This window comes from Mercenaria mercenaria, chromosome 7 (assembly GCF_021730395.1).
Source record: "Mercenaria mercenaria strain notata chromosome 7, MADL_Memer_1, whole genome shotgun sequence".
Classification (NCBI taxonomy): Eukaryota; Metazoa; Mollusca; class Bivalvia; order Venerida; family Veneridae; genus Mercenaria; species Mercenaria mercenaria.
Window position 1 is genome coordinate 16,924,182 of NC_069367.1, and position 19,394 is coordinate 16,943,575.

Below are 19,394 nucleotides of genomic sequence, written 5' to 3' on the forward strand. Positions count from 1 at the left end.
ACAGGGCGACCACAAAAGCTCACCTTTGAGCACTTTGTGCTCAGGTGAGCTAAAAAAGAATAAAATTTTTAAAAATCTGCACTGCCTCATTAAATTTTGCAAAAAGTGGCCTGAGAAACTAAAACATTTTTTTTTTTTTTTTGCCCAAGGTGTCTTCTTTCATATATCCCATTAAATTATATATTATTTAAATATTCATCTTTCCACTACATCAACATGGAAAAAGATGACCCTCTATAAACTGAGGAAAGTGAAAGAATTTCCCCCATTACTTTTTACTTCTGAGTGAGTGGTAACATCTTAAAGAAATTATAACTACAGCTTGTCTTTAGCAGATTTCAAGTACATTAGACTAATATGGACAAAGCTTGACATCAATTCTTGCATTGAAGACAACAACTATATTCTGTATATAATCATTTATTTAGATTAAAAAATAAGAAATCTGATTGACAGGTACATATATCACAGTTAAGCAGTACTATAGTTACCAGTAAAACATTTTGTACACTTTGTCAACCATTTTATGTTTGCAGAGGAACAATTTGGTAGAATTCACAGTTGTAAAAGTCAAAGAACATTTCCACATTAATTTTATCTTTTAAAGCTACAAATTCATGTACGTATGTCACTGTTTTGGCTCTAAAACCAGGAAAACTATTCCAATGAAACTGAATGACTTCACATGATATAGGCATCAGAATTAATTTTCTTCACTCCCAGTTTCTTTTTGTTTTCAGTTTTCGTATCATCGTAATAGTCTTACCCTTGTTGTATTTACTTATTATATAGTTGTAATCACTAGTTATCTTTCCACAAACAAGAAGCCCAAATGTCTGAAGAAAATCTTAACCATCTGACTGCTTATATCTAGGCCTGGTGAAAATCCTTTCAGCTGCTCATTAAAACAAAAGTTATTTAAAAGTTCTTTTTCTATATTTTGCTGTTCCAAAAATGCATAACCAGTAGAAAAAATCATTCAAAGGTATTTCTATTTTAACTATAGTGGCCCCTAAAAGGGCCCAAGTGCCCCAATTTGAACAAATATGGAATAAGACCTTACAATGATGTTACAGACGAAGTTTGATGAAGATCCATCAAGCGGTTCATTAGAAGAAGTACTTTAAAGGTCCATTACTAAGGGAAAGTGAGTTGGCAATTTTTTTCATAGCCAGTGCATAGACTTCTGCAAGACACTTAATAATGAAGATTGGCAGGTCAAAATTTACAGAAGGTCTTTGGAACTCAAAGAAATGTATGTGTATTATGTTGAAATTTCAATGAATTGACAGAATGACCCCCCAGGTCTTTTTAACTTTCTTCATACTTCATAGAAAAATAATTGTACATATACTGCGATTTATTTCGAATTTCTACATACCAACTTTCATTTTCCAATAAAATGAAATAGTTTCTGTGCTTTTTAAAAGAAATTAAAATGTTCACTTTCCTTAGTATTGGACCTTTAAACATGTGGAACACATTTAAAGTCGGATGTGTGCCTCAATATGGAAATGATATTTTGAAGATGCAGCCTGATATTAGACTTGGGTCAGTAACAAACAGAATCAGTGATTTAATAAAGTTTATCACATGTTTGATGTCGCCGGAGTGAAATAAAGCCATTACATAAAATCGATAATACACTACTATAGAGTAATAATGCTTTGACATTGATGTCGTTTACAATATAGGAGACATTGGTCAAATTGACTTGTTTATAATAGTTAAAGAAATAGAATTTTTGATGTTTCCGCAGGGAAAGCTAATATGTGATAATAAGAATATACCATCTGTGTCTTTCCGTATTGAATTTATTAAACTCGTTGAATAAAATTGATAAAGTACTCTGCAGAGCCTCACATTTTATCATTTTATTCAACTTGTTTAATAAATTCAATATGAAAATACACCCATGTAATATTCTCCATATAATTATAATTAATTCTAACAACAAAACTGTAAAATTAAGGTTAAAGGGAAGTAATTCAAGCAGATTTACATTAAATGCAAATAAGCAAAATGCAAATGGTATGAACTGTAGAAGTATCATTCATGTCAACAGAAGACAAAAACAAAATTATACATTAATGTTGGTATTTTAAAAGTACATCTATAAAATGTAAAGTTGCTGTTGTTGAAATATATCATGTGGTTCCTGCTCCTCTTAAACTAAACTACTTTAATTAGGAACCCTAATCTGGCTTTAACAAGACTATATCCATGGTGTCAATCTAAAACCCCGAAACTGAAATTTGACACAAAAATGTTTTTCTAATGAACTATATCTTAAAAATGTCCCTGCTTATTTCTGTCTAATCATTGTCTCAGTAGCCAATCACATTATTACAATACAACTGTGTGAAACAGGAGAAAGCCTCATATATGTTTCACTTAGGGAATTGTCACTCTTTTCAAAGGATGCACTTAGAGGTTTGACTGAGAGTTTGTAGTTTGGGGTTTAAGCAACTTCAAAAATCAGCATAATTTAGTCAGCCATTATGTTTTTTGTTCTAGATTACATTAACAAACATGTGAATTGAAACCATTCGTGGTTGGCAATTATTAATACAGTTTATTAAGATTTATAACCTCATAAATGCATTTAAGCCGAAGTTAATCAAGTGATGCTTTGTTGGGCATAAAACATGATTAAAAACTATTTCTAAAGACCATTTTGCAGATATGGGGTTTTATATTGGCACCGTGGTTTACAATATCACTGGACATTTCTTGGCACATGAAGGCTATATACATTATTTAACATCTGGATAAATGTTTTTATAATATTACATCTTGAATAAAACAATTCATTTATTCTAAAATTATGATAAATTGCTACACATCAATAAAAATTCAACAAGCAAAAAAGAAAAGCTGTCCATGAGACAGTGTGCTTGACTATATAACAGCACTTAGGTCAAATAATGACCATAATTTGGCAAGACTTACATAAGTAAGATATTTTATTACTATTTTTACAAATTAAGATAATGATAATAGGGTGTTACAAAAGTCTGTGAAGGTAGGCTGATGGGTTTGGGTATGGGAGCTTGAAGGAATCTGGTAGAGGGTCATTCAAGGAACATCAACATAAAATTATTTTGCATTCAGGTGAGCAATTTCAGGAGGACTTAACTTTTACATACTGCTACATTGAGAGAACTAGCCCTGTCCCAAGGCTCTTGTCTTTAACAGAACAGAATGATTTGAGGACACATTGCAGACAAACTTCTTTGAAACTGGACCAGCGATTTCAGATAAGCTTTTTTTAATATAAAATGACAGGGGAAAACTAGCCATGCCCCCTCGTGGCTATGTTGTTTTTTAAAAGAAACAAAATAATTTGAATGAATTTGGAAGAAGGTCACTGAAGGAACATTGTTGTGAACTAGTTTTAGTGGTTTCAGATAAGATTTTTAAAGTTTTCCATACAGCCGTATAGGGAAAATTACCCTGGTTTGATTTGAAGGAATCTGGAATAGGTCACACTGCTGTTAAATCATTTTATAATGGGTATTAGGAAAATTAGCCCCACAAAAATAGCCATAAAAGAAAAATCAGATACCCCCTCCCCCCATCTAGTGGCCATGTGTTTCGTTTTTTTTGCTGTGAAATAATTTTGAAACTGTATTAGCAGTTTCACAGAAAAAAATTTCAATGTAGCCAAACATGAAAGGTTTGCCACACCCCCTGGCAGACATGTTTTTAAATGAAACAGAATGATTTGAAAGAATTTGGTAGCGGGCCAATTAAAGAACATTGCTATGAACCTAATTTTGAAATTGGGTCAGCAGTTTCAGAGGAGGGGCATACAGACAAGGCAAAACCTAAGTGCCCCCCATCCCCACAAAAAAAAGCTTTATGGGCCGAAAAACAATTTTGGGCAAGACTTTGACTACACTCAATCTGTATTTATGGCATCCAATCCCTCTGATATTTGACCTTGCTCAAACTTAAACACTACACTAAACATATCTCCTCCAAGCCTCTTAGCTAGCCATCGATTTTTTAACACAGCAACTTTCAACGAGTCACACTGAAACTGTGCTTCAAAGTTTGTATGAATTGCACGTCCCATTCCTTCTATCACAATAAGGTCAGCTCCTTCTGCTCTCATTTTCTTCACTAGATCATTGTCTATCAACCTGGAAAAATTGTTAAAAATAATTTTACATATTTTACAATGAAAATATACATTTACAGTTCTACCTATAAATTGAGAGCTATATAGAGGATATTTGTTTGTTTTGAGTGAATATGGAATATATCTCACTGAGAAGTGAGATTTCAAATATTTTCACAAGCGCGTAGCGCGAGTGAAAATGTGAAAATTTTCTCACTTCGAGGTGAGATATATTCCATATTCACGAAAAACAAACAAATTTTCTTTTTATTTTATGCTCAATTACGTTGAGAAATGCATTTTGCAACTGTTTTAATCTCAGCACGGGAAACAGACGCGCGTAAACAGACATGACATCAGACGTGCTGTGACGTTATAAAGACGCATGCAACGTAAAGTTCAGTTTTGTTTTATATTTTGCTGCATAACAGTATGAAATTCTCTTTAAGTAAAATAATTCAAATCGAGAAATATATTATAAAGAACAAAGTGTGACTATAATTTTCATCCTGTTTTAAGCAAATAATCTAAAATTCATACACAATGTATGAAGGGGCGGAGCTCATATCTCTCACAGTGTGAAAATATACATTTCATATTTTCACAGTGTGAGCGATGAGATATGAAAATATTTAACTGATAGAATACAGTATTTCATTAGTTAGCATAAAATAAAAAATTATAACGTACACTTGTGCCTTTACATGCATGTAAATTAAACAGGCTGCAACAAATATATTGGCTTCAATTTTAAGTTTTTGTCTACTTACTCTGCTTACAAATGATATTCTAAAAATCAACAAGAGCTCTGCCAAGCGGGGCAATATATGCCCGAAGGGTTACATCAAAGGATGGCAGCCAAATTTAAAGAACTTGACTGTTGAAGCCCAAAGGACAGGAACAACAAAAGGAAGAAACTCCAAAAAAATTCTTAGTCCACAAAAAAAATTCTAAGTCCACAAAAAATTCCTTACCAGGTAGAGGTATTTCAAAATACACCTAAAAATTGGAGGTACCATCCATGTTGTACCACAGAAAAATGGTCTCAGTTTTTATAATAAAAAAGTTTCAAAATAAGCCATTTATAGTAACATAAAAGGGAAGTAATTCGGAATTTTTTTTATTGTAAGTGAACAAAAATGGGATCTGCAACATAAAAACAAGAGCATTGCAATGCAGAGCAATAAACACAAAGCAAAGTCATATATGACCTTTGACCCCTAAGTGTGACCTTGACCTTGAAGCGAGTCAACCGAAACCTGCGCTCTACAAGTCGTCTTGGTGTGGTGAACATTTGTGCCAAGTTTCTTTGAAATCCTTCAAGCAGTTCAAGAGTTACAGAGCGGACACGAAACAAACTGATATGACCTTTGACCCCTAAGTGTGACCTTGACCTTGAAGTGAGACATCCAAACCATGTGCTCTGCACGTCGTCTTGGTGTGGTGAACATTTGTGTCAAGTTTCTTTGAAATCCTTCCAGGGGTTGAAGACTTACAGAGCAGACACGAAATTGCTAAAGGATGGACAGACGGAGGGATGGATGGACACCGGGGATATAACATAATACGTCCCTTTGTGCATATAAAATCATGTAAATACATTGTAAGTACATTGTACATATATCTGTCAGTGGGTGGCTTGCCATAATAAAGACTACTCTGGGTGATGGGTAAGGGAAATAACTCTGTCTCAAAGGTAGCTACAGTGTTGGACAATAACCAGAGTTTCTAATGTCAATATTTTTGGGAAACTGTTGTCTTCGGTTGAAGTGAGCTAAAACTGCTAACCCAGAACAATGGACAACGGACCATAAACCTGTACCAATAGCTCGCAAATCATACATAACTGAATGAAAGACTATGGTGCTAGGTGTTCAAGAATAAATGGTAAATGGGGATCCTCTTACCAATCCTTCACCCAGTCCTTACTAATAAACTTTACAATTTTTCTATCTATTATATATGAAGCTTAACTGAATTCCCTGCAGCAGCTGAAGAAGTATGGTCAGCACAAAAGTACACAAAGGGAGATAATTTTGACCTTTAGGTAAGAGTTAAGGTTCTTATGCTCTTATAATCTATTGATGTATCAAGTTACATCAGATTTAATTTTCATTTTACATTCAGAAATTGTTAATAAAAGTAAAATAATTCCATTTACCTGAGATCTAGACAAGGTGACCCTTGACCTGATGCCATGACAACAAGCTGACCTTTTAGTGCAGCTTGACCAATAAGAGGGCAGATCTGTGCCACACGTTTAACCAGTATAACCAGCTCCTGATATGTTACATCATTAAGTGTTGGCTTAGAGTTGGCACAGATAATTACCTGAAATATAGCAGCAGATACAATTTTCTAAACATTTTGTATACATCAACATATTGCTTTAGTCACAGTGTCCAATACAAGCCTTAAACCACCTTTCAACAAAAATATAGCAAAATAAAGGAGATTAATACTCCTAATAGAGCCATGATACAGGGAGATCATGACCTTGGACCTAATACACTCAGGAAGTAGTCCTGACGAGGTTAACAACTGATGCTTGATACATGAAAATCATTCCAGTGGTTATGACAAAAATTTTAGCAATATGATTTTTTGACCTCTAAGTGTTACCTTGACTTGGACTTACACAACCTGGATTTTGCACAATACATGTTGACTGGATGAGGTTAACACTTGCTGCTAGTTGTATGAATTTCATTCTAGAGGTTTAGATGGGGTGGACACAAGTTTAAGGTATTTGACCTCTGATCAATAAGGGTGACCTTGACCTTGAACATATTGATGCAGGTTATGTACACTTCATCTTGACGCTTTACACAACTGATGCTATTTCGTAAGCGTTTTACATAAGGCAATATAAAAGAAACTAGAAATGTGTCCCTGGGACACAGGTGCCCCCACTACATGATAAAGGACACCTGCACATGCTGACCAACATTCCTGTAACTTTGGTGACTCTAGGTCAAATACTTTTGGAGCTACGCACGACACAACATTAAAATGACCAATTTTTAACTAAGTCAGGGGCCATAACTCCTACATGACTGAATGAATCCAGACGCGAAACCCCAGGTGCACAACTACACATGCTGACCAACATTCCTGTAAAGTTTTGTGACTCTACGTCAAATACTTTTGGAGCTAGGCGCGAAACAACACTAAAATAACCAATTTTTACAAAGTCAGGGGCCATAACTCCTACAAGACTGAATGAATCTGGACGCGTAACCCCAGGTGCACAACTACACATGCTGACCAACATTCCTGTAAAGTTTTGTGACTCTACGTCAAATACTTTTGGAGCTAGGCGCGACACAATATTCTCGGAAGGACGGACGGATAGAAGGATGGACGGATGGACAAGGGCAAATCTATATGCCTCCCCCCAAAGTGGGGGCATAAAAAGTTACAGTTCTTGACCTTCCTAGTCAACTATTGATGACAAAACATTAATAGTTTCAAAACTTTAGTATTCAATAAAAGTAAACTAAACATAAAAACAAGCAAGACATTCTAATTTTCCAAATTAAAAAGGGCCATAATTATAACAAGATGCAATGAGAGTTATGGTTCTTGACCTACTTACTAATTTAATGATAATAAACAAGTGTACAAAGTTCAAAAGCACTAGGTCATAAAGTATTCATGAAAAAATTTAACCAACAAATTCCAATTTTCTAGGTATATGAAGGATCATCAATCTGAAAAAAATGCATATAAGAGTTATGTTTCTTGGTCCACTCACTCAAATAATGATGATAAACAAATCTGCAATGTTTCAAAGCCATTGCTATTGTAGTATTTAAGTAAAGTAGACCTTAACAAAAAATTAACCTAAAAATGCCAACTTGCTAAGTATAAAACAAGAGCTGTCTCCATAGGACGACACATGCCCCCGATGGCACTTTGAATGAATAGTTATTGCCGATGTTAGAGTTTAGGACCTTTGACCTACGGAGCTGGGTCTTGCGCGCGACACTTTGTCTTACTGTGTCACACATTCATGCGTAGTTATTTTAAAATCCATGCATGAATGACAAAGATATGGACCGGACACGCCCATCAATGCACTATCATGAAAAATGACCTTTAACGTCTAAGTGTGACCTTGACCTTTGAGCTACGGACCTGGGTCTTGCGCGCCACACGTCGTCTTACTGTGGTACACATTCATGCCAAGTTATTTGAAAATCCATCCATGGATGACAAAGATATGGACCGGACACGCCCATCAATGCACTATCCTTTAACGTCTAAGTGTGACCTTGACCTTTGAGCTACGGACCTGGGTCTTGCACGCGACACGTCGTCTTACTGTGGTACACATTCATGCCAAGTTATTTGAAAATCCATCCATGGATGACAAAGATATGGACCGGACACGCCCATCAATGCACTATCCTTTAATGTCTAAGTGTGACCTTGACCTTTGAGCTACGGACCTGGGTCTTGCACGCGACACGTCGTCTTACTGTGGTACACATTCATGCCAAGTTATTTGAAAATCCATCCATCGATGACAAAGATATGGACCGGACAGGCCCATCAATGCACTATCCTTTAATGTCTAAGTGTGACCTTGACCTTTGAGCTACGGACCTGGGTCTTGCGTGCGACACGTCGTCTTACTGTGGTACACATTCATGCCAAGTTATTTGAAAATCCATTCATCGATGACAAAGATATGGACCGGACACGAAAATTGCAGACAGACTGACAGACCGACAGACTGACAGACCGACAGACGGACAGGCGGTTCAAAAACTATATGCCTCCCTTCGGGGGCATAAAAAGGTGGCCATAATTCTGATAAAAAGCAAATGATAATTATGGTTATTGGTTAACATACTCACCTAATGATGATAAACAATCTGTAAACTTTCAAAGCTAACTTCTTATAGCATTTAAGAAAAGTGGACCTAAACAAAAATGTTAGCCAAGAAATTCCAATTTTCTAGATTTTCATACAACTAGCATTAATTATTTATATGAAGATGTGGTTTAAATGTTTTTCTATTTCTAGCTCTGGCATCCCTTAAAATCAATCATGCAGAACAATTAGAATAAATTTACGACAAATTTGCGACACAAACTTGCCAGGATGCTACAGTCAAAGTATGGTGTTATTCTGACAAGTAGTTTCAGAGAAGAAGATGTTTAAGTAAAAAGTTGATGCTGACTGACCATGTCAGATGATATACAAAGGGTGATCACAAAGTAACAAATGTGGCAATGCCTTGAAACCACTTTTAAGAAACAATATGAGATATGATTATTATGAGATATCAGTGAACCAGAGAAATGTGTCCTAAAACTTAAACCAACAGTTCTACAAAATCTAATGACAGCGAGTTTGAAGTATCTTACCTTAACCAGAAAATGTCTGCCACTTATTTAAATCAGTCCTAACATGAGGTTTGTTGAGTATAGTAGTAGTTAAGAAGATACAAGCTTGCCATAAAACTTGCAAACAGTGACAGGATTGCAAGGGTGAGTACAATAGCCCTCTTATTCTTCAAATAGTTGATCCCACAATTACCACATTGTCTATCCAGTAGCCACACTAGGGTGTTGCTTCAATTAGGTAAACATATTTGCAAAATATTTTCAATGCATGACAAAGTTATGGTCCAAAAAAGATCTAACCAGATTCTCTTTCTCCAGAAATCCAAACAGTTACACGTGTTTGTACCAAATTTTAAAATAACCACTGACCTTTGTACCAGATTTGAGCAAATCTCTAGCAAATGGGAACATCCCCAGTATAATGTCTGCCCCACTATTATCACAGAATATAACAGCACATTTATAACTCTTTGTGCCTATCCCTCTGTCCATCCAGGCATCAAAGTTGTCCATCAACCAGGGTCTAACTGCAATATAAGAAAAATTCCCAATACAGTCTCTTTATACAAGTCCAACTTGGTGTCATTTCGTATATCTTTTTTCAAAAGTTATTCAATTTTTTTACACTGAATATATTTCAATTTGGAATAAGAGCTATTTGTAAAACACATATGCTTCCCATGATGGCCTAACAGAGGCAATGGTCTTTAACTTGAACCTAATAAGCTAAAAATCAACAGGGGCAATCTTTTGACTACAGGTAACCATCGTAAGACGGTTGACAGCCAAAGTGTTCTAAAATTATACAGATGTTATCATTGTAGAGATCACTGCGATCTTAACCTTTGAAAATATTTCTTAAAGATACAATAAATAATTTTACTAGATGAAATATACATAATATGGCAAACCAAAGAATATTTCACTATATAACGTAAATATTATTTGTAGGCCATAATTAAATAGAACATTACAGATTAAATTATAACTATATTTAACAAATACATATTTTTAGCTCACCTGTCTCAGTGACAAGGTGAGCTTTTGTAATCACGCAGCGTCCGTCGTCCGTGCGTAAACTTTTCCTTGTGACATCTCTAGAGGTCACATTTTCTGTGGGATCTTTATGACAGTTGGTCAGAATGTTCATCTTGATGATATCTAGGTCAAGTTTGAAACTGGGTCACGTGCCATAAGAAACTAGGTCAGTAGGTCTAAAAATAGAAAAACCTTGTGACCTCTCTAGAGGCCATATATTTCACAAGATCTTCATGAAAATTGGTCAGAATGTTCACCTTGATGATATCTAGGTCAAGTTCGAAACTGGGTCACGTGCCGTCAAAAACTAGGTCAGTAGGTGTAAAAATAGAAAAACCTTGTGACCTCTCTAGAGGCCATATATTTCAAAAGATCTTCATGAAAATTGGTCAGAACGTTCACCTTGATGATATCTAGGTCAAGTTCGAAACTGGGTCACGTGCCATCAAAAACTAGGTCAGTAGGTCAAATAATAGAAAAACCTTGTGACCTCTCTAGAGGCCATATATTTCAAAAGATCTTCATGAAAATTGGTCAGAACGTTCACCTTGATGATATCTAGGTCAAGTTCGAAACTGGGTCACGTGCCGTCAAAAACTAGGTCAGTAGGTCAAATAATAGAAAAACCTTGTGACCTCTCTAAAGGCCATATTTTTCATGGGATCTGTATGAAAGTTGGTCATAATGTTCATCTTGATGATATCTAGGTCAAGTTCTAAACTGGGTCACGTGCCGTCAAAAACTAAGTCAGTAGGTCTAAAAGTAGAAAAACCTTGTGACCTCTCTAGAGGCCATATATTTCACAAGATTTTCATGAAAATTGGTCAGAATGTTCACCTTGATGATATCTAGGTCAAGTTCGAAACTGGGTCACGTGCCGTCAAAAACTAGGTCAGTAGGTCTAAAAATAGAAAAACCTTGTGACCTCTCTAGAGGCCATATATTTCAAAAGATCTTCATGAAAATTGGTCAGAACGTTCACCTTGATGATATCTAGGTCAAGTTCGAAACTGGGTCACGTGCCATCAAAAACTAGGTCAGTAGGTCAAATAATAGAAAAACCTTGTGACCTCTCTAAAGGCCATATTTTTCATGGCATCTGTATGAAAGTTGGTCTGAATGTTCATCTTGATGATATCTAGGTCAAGTTCGAAACTGGGTCACGTGCCGTCAAAAACTAGGTCAGTAGGTCTAAAAATAGAAAAACCATGTGACCTCTCTAGAGGCCATATTTGTGAATGGATCTTCATGAAAATTGGTCAGAATGTTCAACTTGGTGATATCTAGGTCAAGTTCGAAAGCGGGTCATGTGCCTTCAAAAAGTAGGTCAGTAGGTCAAATAATGAAAAAACGTTGTGACCTCTCTAGAGGCCAAATTTTTCATGGGATCTGTATGGAAGTTGGTCTGAATGTTTATCAACTGGGTCATGTGGAAAAGTGAGCGATTCAGGACCATCATGGTCCTCTTGTTTAAAAGATACAACTGTGACAGATAGAGAAACAGCAATATTTGCAAAATTACTTGTCTTTGCTCTCACTACATCATTTGTATAGGAAAACAATTTACAGAAAGCTTTCTCCTCCTGTTTGGTATTTGTGATATTTATTTCCTTTTGGACCAAGCATCTGGAGATATGTACATGCTTAGTTAAAAGTATTTGTTGCTTAGGTGATAGTCTGCTGCTGTACAATGGTTCCACGACTTTATAAAATTGTGTCCCGAGAACAGGGAAAAATATAAGATCAGCTTGATAGGAATAACATCAGTAAGATTTCCCGAGACAGATTAACTCTCAATATGTAGAATTTTGTTTTCAATACCATATATGTCACTCATTCATAAATATTTCTATAAACTTCTGGTACAGCATAGACAATGTACAACTGAATAAGAATTTAAGAAATTTTATTCAATTTTTTTCTGTGACGTGGACGAAAACATGAAATATGTGGAGTGTCTCTATGATATGAAATATTATAAATTATTTCTTTAAAATAAATTCATTTATTTCTCGAGAAATAAAGTTTGTCAGTTGCTGAGGATTCGGGATTAATCGACCTTTATCATTCAGTTGAACTGGTTCTCGTTTTATCAATACAGTACTGATGTGCATGTTCAGTGAGCCGAGAACACAGCCAATTGTTCGATATAAAAGCAAAAAGCCTGTGCAGATTTCTCACATTGCGTCAGAAATGGCGAATGGACTGTTATTATACACTGACTGACAGATTTCTCACTGTTCTTCTACACGTCGCTTAGTAAAGATAAACGTACCCTCCCGCCACACCCCTGAAGTTGCTAATGCAGTAATTTTTATGGTTAACTTAGATTTTGGTGAAAGATCTGACATTCTGGAGAATTTTGTATCAGATTTGCTGCTTTTTGTATTATACTTTCAGGGTACAGATTTCTTCTATGGCATTTACTGAAGTTGTCTGTGAGCTGGTAGTGCAACACTGTGAAGTCTCCGATATCCCAATTATAATCATACCCAAGGAAGTTACGAATGAACGTTCTGTTATAGAAGCCAAGTCGAAGGAACTTCAAAGTACCGTAGATACTTCCTGGAAAATGAACTTTTGGATCGTTCCCAATTCATGGAATTCAGGTGTATTTTGTTCATAAATAACAGCATTCGTTGGAATGTTTTTAACTGGAACTGTGTGCTTTTTTAGGATATCGGAAATTAAATTAATGTTTAAGACATTCTCTTTAAAAAGAATATATAGGAAAAGAAATTACATGAACTTGTGTACTACATTAGCTTAGTTATTTTCATTTATGTCTTTGCTTCTAGATATATGATAAGGCTCACTGACAGTTATTTCTGTGTTATGGAACTTTTATGAATCGGTAATTATGCCTTTAATGTTAGGACTGTCGCTCATATAATGTTGAATAGAGGGGTTCAGGCGAGATATCGAGTTAATTAGATTGCTGAACAATAACGGGTCGGGTGTTTTTTCATTGTTCTGTGGTGATTTATATGGTAGACGCCGAACTAGAGATATATCTATGCTTTTGTGTGATGAATTTTATTCGGGAACAGTTCAGTGTAATTAGCGTTGTCGTCTTTCAGTTATGGACTGGTTCGCTCAGTTTTGTGGAACTATATATGTCTTTATCGGGGCCTATCACAAGGTCACTAGGATTTCATCCTTATAGTACTGGCGCGTCCTAGATTGCATTGCGTTGCGTTGCTTGCTTGTGAAGTGGTTGTAGTGCACCACTATGGGTTCTGGTGATGGGTTGCTTTGCCTTTTGCATAGTGAAGCTTCTGTAGTAAATAACTACAGTTTTGGTGAAGCCTAGGTTGTGTTGCATTTTTGCTAAGTGAAGACACTTCGTCTGTGGTGCATCACTGGCGATGCCTAGATTGTTTTGTGAAAAGAAGTGTCTGTAATGCATCACTATGGTACTGGTGAGGCCCTGGTTGCATTCCGTTGTCCGTAGTGCTTCACTGTAGTGTTGGTGATGCCTATGTTGCATTATTTCTTGCGATATGAAGTGTCTGTAATGCGTCACAATGGTATTGGTGAGGCCCTGGTTGCACTCTGTTGTCTGTAATGCTTCATTATAATGTTGGTGATGCCTATGTTGTGTTGCTTCTTGCAAGGTGAAGTGTCTGGAAGGCATCATTTGGTGTTTTGTGTGGTAGGCCCAGTCAATCCGTTTTTTAGTTTTACTAGCTGAAGCATTGGGCTGTCTCATGAATATTTAACATGTGCTGTTTTCGTGGACAATAATGCCAATAATGTCATTCTTGTTTTAGCACAGACATATATCAGGCAGCTTTCTAGCACTGAGTGTTTGGCAGTAGCCCTTGACTTGCTTCGGGGCATCGTTTTGGTGTGGAGCAGTGGCGAGCTGAGGTCTACTGTCATACATTCGGGTGTGGTCCATGTGCTGGGTGCCGTCTGCAGTTTTTAGGGGTCATCGCATCACGTGTTGTCTCATGCTTGCGCCTGGTCTCCTCTCGCTTGAAGATAGAGTGGCCAAAACATGCCAACTTAACTTTTCAATGTTTTCTCAGATCTATTGATGCATTTACCTTAGCAGATGTAGAATATATTAATTTAGAAATCAAGTATTTTAAGTCATTTGTTCGTCATAATGTGTTACGTTATATGATCTTAAAACATTTAACAGTACATTGTATAACAATGAGGTAAATAAAAAGACAAAGAATGGTACATGTTCTTATTTTATTTTGAGTAATATGAAATAATGAGAGAATATGACAGATGCACGATGGAAGATAAATTAACACTTGTTCAATATTCAAGTACCCATTTACCTAAAGGCGCGTTTTAGGTGAGAAATGCACAAGTGAAATGGGTTAGTACATTTTCCCATTTATGACCATGGTTCTTATAGTATACCTGGAGGTAGGGTATGACATGTACAGTGGCATTTTCTTTTTGGTCTGGCACCAGAGATTCTCTGTAAGTGCTTATACTCTTGCACACTTTGTTTATCCTACACCCTAGTTTATACAAAAATCTCAAGCAAATAGTATAACCTATTATCATTTCAGTTTGAAACTTTACTACAGTAAACAACAAAATGTAATTATCCAATTTTACCTTCAACTTAACTCAAAATTATTGCACTAACACATAATGTACAGTTTATTAGACACTCTCCCCCTAACCCATAAAGTAATACACTCCCAATGTAAAACACTACAGATTGGGTATTACATCTGTTATGGTTATATTTTCATTAATATTCTCTAACAGTGGGACTCCTGAATTAAGAACCGGAGTGAACATTGACATAAAGTTGGTAATACGCTAGTGTAATAAAGCCTTGACATTGACATTGTTTTCTGTATGAGAGACACTAGTCGAATTAACATGGTCTGTAACAGGAAAAGAAAGAACAAATTTTGACGTTTCCGCAGGGAAAGCTTACATGTGATAAAAAGAATATAACATTTGAGTTTTTCCATATTAAATTTATTAAAGTCATTAAATTTGCAGATCCTTGCATTTTAGTATTTTATTCAACTTGTTTACTAAATTCAATATGAAAAGACATTCATGTAACATCCTCTTTTTATTACCCATTTTACCACTATAATCTGAACATAAATATTCTGACATCAATGAAGAGGCAACCTACCCTGTAACTTATCTTGAGCATCTTCAAACTTGAATTCACCTTTCTCCATGATCTCAGCCACTTCCTTCGCTCCCCAGTCAAACACATTGCCTGCTAGTAAACCTTTAGCCAGTTCTAGAACAAGTTCTCTCCTATCTTTTATTGCATCAAGCTTCAGCAGTCGCTGTGGCAAATACTTTAATGCTTGCTCATTTTCAAACTGCTTTTGCTGAAATTGTAAGTAGATGACAGCCATCATTTTTAGTTTTGAATCTCACTTCCAACCAAATTTGGTTAAATTTCATTAACTGGTTCAAGAGAACAAGTCTTTTGTTATAAATTTGGGGTTCCGATCTGGCCAGGTATATTTGCACAAATGTAAAGCCCTGTCAACAATGACCTCATTCAGTCAAACCTCGTTGACTTCCATTGAACTGTTCTGGAAAAATGCATTCTTTACAGGGTAACAATACCAGATAACTAACATATATACAGGGTGTTACATACCAGATACCTAACATATCACTCCTATTGTTGAGTAAAATACCCAATGACATGATTAATATTGCAATTAAGCCTGTTAAGAGTATATAGTCAGACATGCTGTTATTTTCAAATTTCCAAAGATAGACAAGGTCAGTAAGACCATCAACAAGAGCTATGACAAAGCAGGACATCATATGCCCAAACTTCTAAGGAGGTCCAGCACCACGACAAAGGACAAGAACATTGTCACATATAGATCTGAGCTACATTAAAGACCCAACATAACCTAGTGACCTACTTCCACACAAGCCCCATCCCCTCAACTTCAATAAAATTATTCTGATAGCCAGGTACAATACTTCTATACTACAAGATGAATGGTGGATAATTTCGCCCAATCCTGAATTAATGTGTTTTCACAACTTTAACTGCTAACTTATTCTATCAATCTCTTTTCAGCATAGTTTTAAAATGAAAATAAGTAACTACCTTACACTGCAGAAACAAACTGTGGTTAAAGCTTAAGTGCACACTGCTACACTAATCCAATACAATGTTTTAGACATTAAAGAACCACCACAACACGTAATTTTTCCTCCCAAATGAACCTGGTGAAAATCATTCTGATACTACTGGTATAGTGCAGCAATACTACAAGATGGCAGCTAAGTGAATAATTTAGGCCCTTCCTGAAATAACGTATTGTTGTAATTTCACCTGAAAACTTCTTCTGTCAATCTCTTTTCTGTATCTAGTTTAAAAACACAGATAAAGTAGAGGTTATTTTTCAGCCTAACTGTAAACAGCAAGTAGTGTTAACACTGTAAAATACCCTGAAATCCCGAAAATAAGCCGCGGCTTATTTTAAATTTTCGGAAGGATTTGGTGGCTTATTATCGAGACCGGCTTGTTTTTGAGGCCGACGAAATTTTGAGTACATATATTCAGTTACGATTTAAAAACTGGCGTATTTTCGAGTACCAAAATACTGCAGATACGGATGTCATAGATTTTGCTTTTTGGTAAAAACATCGATGTCGGCAAATACTTAAACTTTTGTCATGCCTGTTTTGTTACAATTTCTTATTGAAAATAATCCGATGCTAACAGATTATTACCCATTAAAAAGTTTTGTCTGGCCTAACAAACAAATACACCTATGATTTAATCACCTAAAAAGTAAGAATAACTTACACAATACGTGATAAACACTGCATTGTGTTATCAATTTAACCATTTATGTACAGGTTGGTAACTTTTGCTATCTTATAATTATGGTGTCCTAACAAGATTATTGATACTATTTCTGATACAAAAAGTGGACGGCTTATTTTTGAGTGCGGCTAATTTATGAGCTCTTTTTGCATGTAGTGAAATGGTGGCTTATTTTCGAGACCGGCTTATTTTCAAAACCGGCTAATTTTCGGGATTTCAAGGTATGATAAACCAAGGGCCATAAGTCTGCTGAAAATCACTGAACTGGAACATGCCGATGATATGTATAACTAGGCTTAGCACTGATAACTCCTGTATGGTTTGGTGGAAATTCACCCTATTATAAAAGAGAAGTGAATAAAACATTGTAAAATTTGATGAATCAAGGGCCATAACTCTCCAAACCAGAACATGCCCACAACATGCACAAAGTCTGGTGTAATTCCTCCAGGTTGTATTTGAGCAGTTGCCCCAACAAGGTAAAATACAACAAATCAAGGGACATAACTCCACTGAAAATCAATGAACCAGAACATCCTGACAATATGCACAATGAGGATTGGCACTGATCATTCCTGTAAGATTTGATGCAAATCCCCCAATAATGTAAGAGAAGTGGCCAAAACACCATAAAATTGATTAATCAAGGGGCTTGTGTGTCCCCATTTGATGAAACTTTAAAAAGAGCCTTATAAAAATGCTACAGACCAAGTCTAATGAAGATCTTTCAATCATTCATGAGAAGAAGTCATTTAAATGTTTTTCTATTTTAAACTCTAGTTGCCCCTAAAATCAGTCAAGCTGAACCATTTGAACAGATCTGAGACAGGATATTTAACCAAGATACTACCCACTAAGTTTGATGTCATCCCGACCAGTAAATTCAGACGGGAAGATGTTCTAATGTAAATTATGGACAACAGACACAAAATGACAGAAGACTGATGCCTGGCTGAGACCACCCACTTATACTTATAGGTCAGTTCAGTCTAGGTTAGCTAAAAAGGTATAGAGCAGACAAGACTAGACGTGTGTCCACAGGGCACTGGTGCATCTATTTCCTGTTACTGTACAACCATTTGTTACTTGTTGACAATGCAAGACTATAAAGATTTAAATCATGATGAGTTGGGAGTAGAGTCATCAGGAAGATAAGGTGTGGGTTCAGGTATGGATACTCACAAAACATGAAAAAGTAAAAAAATTCGAGTGTGAGAGCAAAGGGGGAAAGATAGGAGGGTGCAAAACTTCATATACTGCACAACATTCCTATTAAGTTTCATGACTCCAGGCCAGAAACTTCTTGAGATTTGTGCAACATAAACTTTTAGGCCCTTGAACACGTATTTTTGACTAAGTCAAGAATCACTCGGGTCTTGCTGATTGAAATCCCAAACAAAACCACAGATGCGTAACTTCATACACTGAAACATATTCCTGTAATGTTAAATGATTCTAAGTCAAATACTTGTGAGATCCATACTTCACAAACCTTTATGCTCTTAATGCATATTCTTGGCCAAGTCCAAGTCTGGCTGACTGAAATCCCAAACACAAACACACTATAATGCTGCCCATTTTTAATGGCAGGGGTACAGAACCACTGAAACACTGACAAGTTGACTGTCTTACATTTCTGTGTCTTGACATGTTCAACAGCTACAGTATTGTCTGAAAATGCATGTAAACATTAAAATCTATCATCAGTATACCACACAGCACAAGTAAAGTGAGCATACCTGTGAGTAAGGGTCGGTGAAGTCAAATTCCTTCAAGCAGTGGCTTCTCATGTCGAGCAAACCCCGTACATTTAGGGAACCATATGCACTGAAAATATAGGGGTTTCATCTAAATTCAGGCTTAAAAATAAAAAGGTTAATTTCAAAAGTAAAACAAGATCTACCCTTATGCTTACATTAAATTTGTTCCATTGCAGTATTGTACAAATGTTAAAGATGCATGCATACAAATTCAAGCAAACCATTTTAAGAAATAAATGCGTGTCTATTAATGCTATTTTCTAATTCATTAGAAACAGAGAACTTCATCAAACTAGAGCTATCA

The 19,394-nt window shown here is 35.9% G+C and overlaps 1 protein-coding gene across 1 annotated transcript in view; it reads right to left on the bottom strand.

The window, feature by feature from the left end:
• Positions 1-404: 404 nt before the first annotated feature.
• Positions 405-19,394, bottom strand: part of LOC123554829 (4'-phosphopantetheine phosphatase-like) — a 52,380-nt gene continuing 33,390 nt past the window's right edge. The window contains exons 11-15 of the mRNA XM_053547702.1: positions 19,070-19,157; positions 15,651-15,858; positions 9,854-10,011; positions 6,288-6,457; positions 405-4,148 (exon numbers count right to left, since the gene is read on the bottom strand). Of these exons, the coding sequence (XP_053403677.1) occupies positions 3,905-4,148; positions 6,288-6,457; positions 9,854-10,011; positions 15,651-15,858; positions 19,070-19,157 (868 nt within the window). The 3' untranslated portion in view covers positions 405-3,904. The remainder of the gene's footprint in view (positions 4,149-6,287; positions 6,458-9,853; positions 10,012-15,650; positions 15,859-19,069; positions 19,158-19,394) is intronic.